The 9196-nt window shown below is 43.6% G+C and overlaps 2 protein-coding genes across 2 annotated transcripts in view; both read right to left on the reverse strand.

Annotated features, from left to right (window-relative positions):
- Positions 1–3213: 3213 nt before the first annotated feature.
- Positions 3214–5088, reverse strand: LOC147883238 (uncharacterized). The gene has a single exon (XM_087399441.1). The coding sequence runs from the start codon at positions 5083–5085 to the stop codon at positions 3214–3216; it is 1872 nt and encodes a 623-aa protein (XP_087255567.1). The 5' UTR covers positions 5086–5088.
- Positions 5089–8814: 3726 nt separating this feature from the next.
- Positions 8815–9196, reverse strand: part of LOC147883239 (short-chain dehydrogenase/reductase 2-like) — a 1423-nt gene continuing 1041 nt past the window's right edge. Inside the window, exon 5 of the mRNA XM_087399443.1 lies at positions 8815–9196. This exon is cut by the window's right edge and continues 14 nt beyond it. Coding sequence (XP_087255569.1) covers positions 8815–9196 — 382 coding nt within the window.

Consider the following 9196-nt stretch of genomic DNA (forward strand, 5'->3'; position numbering starts at 1 on the left):
CGGCTATACATAGTTTGGGTTTGAACCTGTGTGTAGGCACTTCTCATGGATTTTGGAATGCCTCGAACTACTTGAATGGCTCTAACGTGTTAGAAACGTGTCCTGTAACAACCATGGGAAGGGAATGGAGGATGTTGATCATGAAGTATTGGATCCCTGTGATGATTGATTTGCATCAACAGGCAGATCATGAGATGCTTTTGCTAATGCTCATTTGCCACCACGTATGGCCAGAAGAGTTGAGATGAGCTTGAGCAGAGGGCCTGCTGATGCAAGGCCACACTGATGGTCCTTTTGTTTAAGGCCTCGTAAAGTGCTGAAGGGATGCTGTGGGTTAAAATACAAATGAACAAGCAAGAGAGCTACTTTGAAACAGAATGTGCAAGCATAGAATTAGGCAAGTATCCATGTAAAACTCTAAGGGAAAAGGTACCTAACATGACTGACATTGAGGACGATGGTGTGTTCTTGTCCTCATTCTCCTCGTTGTCTGAAGTGCAGAGTTGTGTGCAATAACAGGAGTACCTTGTGAAATATGAGTAACCTTGTCAGCTATTGGTGCCATGGGAATGGTTGAGGTGATCTCCATATCACTGGTCTGTTTTTGTGCATCAATAGCTACCAAGAACCATGTCAAAAAATCCAAAAGACGCACAAAATAATCTTATGGTTAGAGGGAGAGCGAGAACGTACAATCACATGATGAGGCACTTCTGGAGGCAAACTGATGTGATAGATTGGGTGTAGATCAAGTACGACAGGGCCTCCTTTTGTAAGCAAGGGGTGCCTTATCTTTGGCGTACACTACATCATAGATGATGTCAGTGGAGGGAATCATGTGATGTCACATACAAAATAGAATCAAATCTAATCTAGATCTACCTACCACAGAATTGGCACTAAGCAGATTTTCTAGGGACACTTCACACCCACAACAATGAGGGACACTCACTCTAGGACTCTTTAGGACTTTCACACTCACACTGAGAGTCGATATCCAACATCCTCTTTCGGAGCTAGAGTGAGTGACCATGATGATGCCATCCAGACTGTGCATCCCATGCAATCTTAGAGGCTGAGGTCTAAGCATGATTCAGAGGTTGAACTAATCACTATCGTCACTTAAAGTACAAACATGATCAAAGACTCAAGTCTAAGCATAGATGCATGACCATCTCACAGGTCTAGGGATAGATACACCAACATTTTAAATCTCGATCAGGTTTGATATAGGAAAATCATCCAAACAACCCCCTTGGCTCCTAACTGGGTAGAGGAAATGGTGGAGCCTGTTATGAAACAAAGCACACAAAAAGACATACTCGATTTATTACATTCATTTCTAGGGGACCAACGAAGGCAGAGCACCTGACACACACATGATTCTAGAAAGCCCATTCTTCGTCTCTCTCTTCAGAAAGAGAGAAACCAGACACTGCTGCAGTAAAAGCTTTGTCTTCATCTTCATCACTCTCCTCTGCAATCATGTTAGCATGCTCCTTTGATTGTCCTTTGCCATCTTCTTGAAGCATATCCTCTATACATGCACGCTTCTTGCAGTAGGCACTTCAGCGGCTTGCCATTCTTCCTTGACTTGTTCTTTGAGAAGAATGCCTTTGCAAGCTCAAGGGACGCTCCAGGTTGTTTTGTAAGATGGCGGTCCTTATCAATGAGTACTGCCACCATGTCCTAAAAACTGCAAGTACTTTGCTGTACTTCGAGAAGCTCTGAAATGGAGTCTCCACACTTTCGAAATAGAATATTCAGCAATGATTCATCATCTTTTGGAAGCCTTTTGAATGACATGGGATGCAAAGTAATATTACTGTGAGCAAGACTGTGAGCAAGTGTCTTCATTCTCCTTGCATCTGTCGTGAAAAGTGCACATTAAGCTTTCTTTGATTGGTGAACAAAGAAGCTTGATCAATATGCACAGTCTGCATGTTATATTGTTTAAATCCACATAAGTACCCCTCGTCACCATCTTGGTGTAGTTTGGTAGTTATGGCAATGTGAGCAAGCTTGGAAAGCTTGTTGAGAACCTTGGGGAATTTGCATATCTGGTAATGTATCCCATATACTCTTCAGGGATTGTAAGGCATCAATTAGAGGGGGATATTTTGTGGGATCTAGTACTTATTTCAAGAAAAATTTCTTGTTTCTCGTTCATAGCTCAAGTAGACGTAGTCCTCAAATAGTGTTCATGCGCACGCACACACACACACACACACACAATGGTTTTAATCTACATGTTTATACATAAACTTAAATTTAATACAATTTAATATATATTATATAATATTAAATATAAAATTATGCTATATTATTTATCAACTAAAAGTATGAAAATTAACAAATACAATTATAATAAAATTTATATGGAGACGAATTATTAAAAAAATGACTTATTTTTTATTAACCTAATATTACTTTAAATAATTAATGTTTATTATACTTAGTTATAAATATTTACATTTAATATTACAACATAATTTTTTAAAAAGTATAGTTCTTTTTTTATTAAAAATAATATAAAAAGTAATACATTTAAAATTAAAAACTTCAAAAATTTTATTTAAAAAATAAATCAAAACAAATATATATTAATACTCATACCAGTTGGTTTGCGAATTGAACCAATAGTCTTTGCGTTTGCGATAAACCTATAACTCTCCAACAATACACGGCTCTTTTCCTATAGCCCATTGATTTGTTGATTTGCAGTCTTTTTTTTTGGCAAAATAGAGGATTATATTAATAAAAAAGGGGGGGGATTACAAAGGAGGAAGGATATCTACATCCTTGCAGGATACACTCAAAAGATCAGAGGCTACCTTACAACCAGTAATTTTCTTAGAGAAGTGGCTTAGAGATCTCACAATCTCAGTTGGTGTTGTGGATATATTTAGTTTCCTGCAAGGTGTTCGTATCATGCTAATCCTCCTGAACATGACTGCTTTTCGAACAGCCCATATGGCTCTGACGACAATAGCTCAGATGATCTGGAGAATTGTGTAGAGAGTCTCATTTGCTGTCTTTGGAGAGTATGTATTTTAGAAAGCTAAACAAACTTGATCCTCTTTTCTTAGTAGAATTTTCATGATACAAGTATGCAATGACACTCAATTGATAAAATGAGAAATTGGGAAAGCACACCACCAAATAAGGTAGGATAGTGATATCCATGTTTATATCTTCAATGACTCTTTGGAGTCAGTCATCTTCTACATTGGGGTAGAGGGTCCAAATGAACTTGGGCTGCTTGGCACAAGGTGGGCTGACTGTGCAGTGCTCACCAACACCTCCTACTTCACAGCTAACTGCACCATCACATTCTTGGAACAGAAAAGCCCTAGCATCAGCTTCCAAACACAGAGTGCCAACTTTGTGGAGCTTCAGTCTTTCCCCCCCCTCCTCCTCCTCACCAATATCCTCGCCTCTGATGCACACCATCGTCAGGCTCGTCTTCCTCTTGTATTGCGAATCGCCCAACAGCACCCACCATGAATCAAACTCCACCCAACTTGATTTGATCAGATGCCCATTGTCTCTTATGTTCACGCAGATCCCGCCTGGTAGCATCGGATCGATTGTCAACTCCAGGTAATTGCTGCACCGTCTCTTCAGCTCTACAGTCGCGCAAGGCTTTGAGGGAAACACAATTTGGTCGCCATTGCAAAGAGACGGTTCGCATAAATACTCGTCACCTGCTTCGGGTGTTTCTAGCCGGATGCGTACTTGAACGACTTTCCCTGTGAGCCCAATTTTCCCGTCTGCTGTAACGGCGCTCACTTGCACAGCCCTTTCAAAGGCCTGAAACAACCAAGGCAAATCAGTTGATACATTAAGCTTATCTATGGTTGAATACTTCCCAACTACGTATGATCTAAATTTATTGGTACGAAAATCAGGAGCCCAGGAGATCCCCACAGCTCCGTAACCTCTTTTGTCCATGGCCGACAGCAGTATCAAGGTATCGTGATGACAGAGCTTGACCAAACCCGCTATCTGATAATCCAGCGATTCTCCCGTTCGTACCTGGATCGAGCCTTCAGCGTCTAGTAATCTTAAAACAGACAACACTCGATCCTCATCCACCGAACAATTTCGATTCGCGATCTCAAATACCGTATGATAGACTGACCGATCACCGTACATGAGAGCTTGAAGTATAGAGAGATGACGACTCAAAGGCGGGCTTAAAGAGTGAGGCGCTGCACGAATCTGTATATCCACGAGTTGTAAAGAAAAGAATGCACGCCTATCCACAAAATATACGATATTACCATGGCCTTGATCTGCAGCAGCCTTTCGAATCAGACAAGGGGTTTCACAAAGCGGGCAACACTCGATGCCTGAAATTATTTCTTCTTGGGACTGTGACACAAACTTGGCAGGATCTGCTAGTTCTTCTGTTGGATTGCCGTAGTTCAGGACGCATTGGCAGTATCCATATTTGGGATACGAGTGTATTTCGATTTCATAATTCATACGCCCTACCGTTTTTGGACTCAATCCTTCTACTATGAAAGTGAGTTTGCGAGGTAGCAAGTACTCTTGTAGAGTCCAGACCCTTGAAAACCAACGAGGAGCTGACTCGTTTGAGCCAACCTCGTAGCCATCCGTCCACAGCTTGAAACCTTGATCAATGCCGTGAGTCGCCACGAAGCATCCTTGGCTGAGCGTGTAGTAGTCGGCCATGTTTGCTATTTCCCTACCCTTCTCATCTTTGTTGGACTGATCGATGCATAAAGTATCGATCCAGATGCATTTCACTTCGTCAGGACCACGGGCGAGCAACTTTAAGAACTCCGTCAAAGCCTGGTAGCAGGGATCGTGGGAGAAAGTGGCATCCGCAAGTGCTCGACTGTAAGGGTCCACTGCATCATCATCAGCATTGTTGCGTCTGTGAATTTGCAGGCGGCATATAATTTGTTGGGAGAGGAGAGACAAGGCGGGAGTCCAAGTGTGAGATATGATGTGGAAATTCCAGTCGGGAGCTGGGGTAAGGAAACATACGCCTCCGTTGCTAAGGAGGGTGCGGTGGATATCGAGGAGACGCAAAGGGAGAGTATCTTGTGCCATGGAACGTCCTGATGCACCTGCAACTATAGTAGAGGAGCTTCTCCTACAGGGAGTGATGCAGCCCTTCCTGTGGTGGTAGACGTGCTACAAACACGCCTCCACAAGCTCCCCGTCTTATTGAAGACGAGTCCACAAGTGCATCGTGGGCAATGCCTATTGAAGACGAGTCCACAAGTGCATCGTAGGCAATGCCTCGTTATTTATTTGCAAGTCAGCGCTGCAATGATTTCATTTTTCGTATCACGCCAACCCCTTGCTTAGGGTGCGTTCCTGCGTCAGCGCAAGCCCGCAACGCTTGGGCACGTAGTTGCCACGGCTCCGGGGCTGGCCTTCATGTTACCTCTAGTGCCCCGCTCGGGCCATGGACACGATTTTCGCTCACGGATTGGCCTTTCCCTTCCTTGTGTCCGAATTTCATAGGCTGTAACACCAAAGCACCTTCAGCAGTGGCAGGGGGGGTTTCCCTAACTCTGACAGGAGAAACTCCGCCCCGCAATAACTGGCCGAGGGACTTTTAACAACACACGGGAACCTTCCAACAAAGCAAAGCTTCCCCGCCACAGCAAACGATTCCGCTCACGTGGGAATGTTCTCTCAGGCCGAGTACACTACTTCACACCAACCATCGATGTGGCCACCACATGTAAAAGCCCCATTTGATCCGTAAAACGGTGGCTGCCCATCAGCGTGGGAAGCTAAAGCCCCCTATTCATAGCCTGCACATCCGATTTATTGGCTGATAGAGGGGGTTAAACCCTACACCATCCAATTAAGGATCTCCCTCTCCTACACCACATAGGCCACCAAGGCTTGCTTGCCATAAATGTTACTGTTTTTTTAAATCACCTGTCCACTCAGTGTGTAAAGACACACCACCCAGTCTTTCTCTCCCATGGGTGGGCACTAGGCGATGTGTAGCGTCCTTAGAGTGCATTCCCACGTCCGCTAGGGCTAGCAAATATGCTAGGGGAGCCTGGCATTCACCAGCGTAGCTTGGCCTCCATCCCCACGACATGCATATGAGAAAGTGCCATCCCTCCTCCTAAAATGTTTTGGACGGACATGAGTAAAAGCTTTGATTTTTTGCTAAAAACACACAGAGTCTTGTAAAGCCCGGATGGAGGGTGAGAAATTCCATCTCCAACGGAGCATCTTCAACGCCACAACCTATCAACAACGATTTTGGAGCTACACACGAGAACGCTCCATCGTTGGGCATATTTGTTGTCTTGGCAAATCGTGGGAACACCCTCTTAGTCTATCCCAGTTTGAGGTGACGTATCAAGTTCACCCACCTGATTCCCACAATCTACAGGCAATGCTATAGTTTGGGAAATGAGAATTTTTACTTGGCCAACACTATGTCGTTTTTTGCAATGCTGAAATTATGTGTAGCCACGTAGCATAATTTGAACCATTGGATAGTAATCTAATAATATCAACACCTCACTATTAAAAGCCCGTCACAGTGTGTCGATATGAAGCCCGTTTTGCAAGTATTCACTTAGGCAAAGATATACCATTCAGTTCGATCATTGTTTCACTACATCCTTGAAGTTCTTCATAGTGCTAGGCATTCCACATTCACAGCATGAAAAATACAAGTCAAAATCGGACTATGCTATTAATTTACATGGTAACTTCATCGCATGGAAATGCAAATTTTGTGGAGTAGAAAAATCTGGCGAAGCTACTCGTATAAGGGATCACTCGCTCGGTGACTCCTTAAAAAAGAACATTGGACATTGTGCGGATCCTGGAGCTATTTCAATAACAGCTCGTGCCTTATCAGAGAAGCTAAAGGCACTTGGGAAAATCCAAAAGAGATAAGTTTGGGAATCTCATGGTGCAAGTTACATAGGTGGATCAGAGTCTAGAAGCATACATGGTGGTGGAAGTACAAGTCATATCGGCACCCATGATGCAATACCTTATGTTTCCAAAGGACTGCTAATATGCAAGATGCATCGCCACCTATGGCTTGCGAATCGCGATCGACAACTCTGGGTCACAATCTAAGGCAGCCCATGACCCTTGAGAGCATCTAGATTCAAGATTTGGAGAATACACAATACATTCTTGGAAGATCAATTTTGTCTTTCGAGTATCCATTGAGTATGGTGGATGGCGAGAACATGAGAGATGCATGGAATGGCATCTTAAACTATGGATCAGGCTTCAAGCCCCCTTCGTACCACATGCTGCGTACAACGTTGTTGGACAAGGCATATGCGGAAGAGAAATATCACATCAACCACGTAATTTTTGAGCAATTGCACAACACTGGATGCACAATTGTCTCACATGGTTAGACAAGCATAAAACACCAGGCCTTACTGAATCTGATGGTTGTATCACCATGTGCACTACTACAGAAACACCGGTTTCCATCGTCCTTTGTGTCGTAAAGTACAAGCTTGTCGCCAGGCAGTTGAGCACTTGTCTAGTGTGGCAGGCTCAGTTTCTAGGACAGAGGGCCAGCGGTTGTCTTATGCTCATAGGCAAGTATACACATAATCCCCATCACTGTCCATATCATCACCATCCCCGCTACCAGTATTTAAGCCCCTCTCCTCTTCCCCACCCTCTTGCTCATTGTCCCCACCCTCGTCACGCATATTAGAAGGCAAAAGCCCCTGCATATTAAATATTGAATGAAAGGCCCATGTGTACTACACAAAGTAATGTTATTGAATATAAGGATGGGAAAATACATACATGGCGTGCATCCACAAACACCCAATCTACTTTTGCGCCCTCTTTTTCCAAGTTCGTTAAGAGGGCCTTCGTGCTATGTAAATATGCATACCAGTACTCGTCCTCCGTGGGTAATCGGCCAACCGCACCGTGCTTGCAATTAATCAAAATCAATAGCGTTAGATGCATATGGGTAACTTGCAATGAAACACTAAACTTAAACGGATACTGCATAACACAGATAGCAAAAAGTACTCACTGTGACTGCTTTGAGTGCTGCCTTTCCTTCTCTCCCGAGGTGTGAAGTACCTCGACCTGCCAATTGCGCTCGCGTCGCCCTCTAATGTAGGTCAAATTTGTGTGGCTCTTTTCTCCATAGTTGTTTTGCCTCCTTCCAATCATCATCATATACATGGCTGGGTTTGGGCTTCTTATCCTTCATTGCATCTCGTAGATCGGAGCGACGATGCTTCAAATGGTCGTGCATGTGCCCTAGCATCCACTTCCTATCAAACTCCCAACCTATGGATCATACCTCCGCTTGAAACCCTTCCAAAAAGACAGTTTCTGGAGTGGAGATGGAGTAAGGGAGGTAGAGGGGGATGGGGTGAGGGCTGGGGTAATATGAAGTAGCCTTTGCCCAAATAAAAAACCATCAATATTTTTATTCTAAATAAAACAAGAGTAGATTCATAGCACTCCTTCTTGTATTGTGGTAAGTGGCTCTTTAGGGAAATTTAAAGCAAACTTTTTTTAAGGCTATTAGCTTTTTCCATAGAAGGCACCCACATAATCAATTTATTTCAAAACTTTACACGTCCAAATCCACAAAGGAGAATCCAATTCTCCACTATAGCACTTCCTCTAAGAAGGCAGTGCTTAAGAGAGCAAGATTGTAGGATTTTCCTTACATTTCTACTTTGAAATACAGGACAGGAAGATGTCAATTAGTTGAGATGCTCGCTTGATCCTCGCCACCAAAATGTAAAGAAAAGTAGAACTTAGCATAAGAGTGCCACTCAACTGAAGTATCTAGAAGTCGAAAGGTTCTTTGTTGTAGAAGAATTGCCCAGAAGGTGTTTCCTCAGCAATAAGAGCCACCCATACAATGCCTTCAGCTGATTCAGAGGGTGTCACCAGGCCTGTGTTCCATGTCATGTCCGTCTGTACCCACCCAGGATGCACAACATTGGCATAGATTTTGTGCCCTTCCGGTCTGCTTGCCAGATCGCGTGCCAGAATTCGCATGTACGCATTGACGGCTATCTTGGACATTTTGTACGCTGAGAAATCTTCCGGCCACCCCCTGTCCGCCACTCGCCCTTCTTTGAGATCATGGAGATACGTTTTGATGGTATCCTCCGTGAATTCTTCTGTGAGTGTATCAGGATCATGGAATTGTTTGCGGAGAGAT

Source organism: Dipteris shenzhenensis, chromosome 28 (assembly GCF_047967505.1).
Source record: "Dipteris shenzhenensis isolate YYH24624 ecotype China chromosome 28, Dip_SZ_1.0, whole genome shotgun sequence".
NCBI classification, from domain to species: Eukaryota; Viridiplantae; Streptophyta; class Polypodiopsida; order Gleicheniales; family Dipteridaceae; genus Dipteris; species Dipteris shenzhenensis.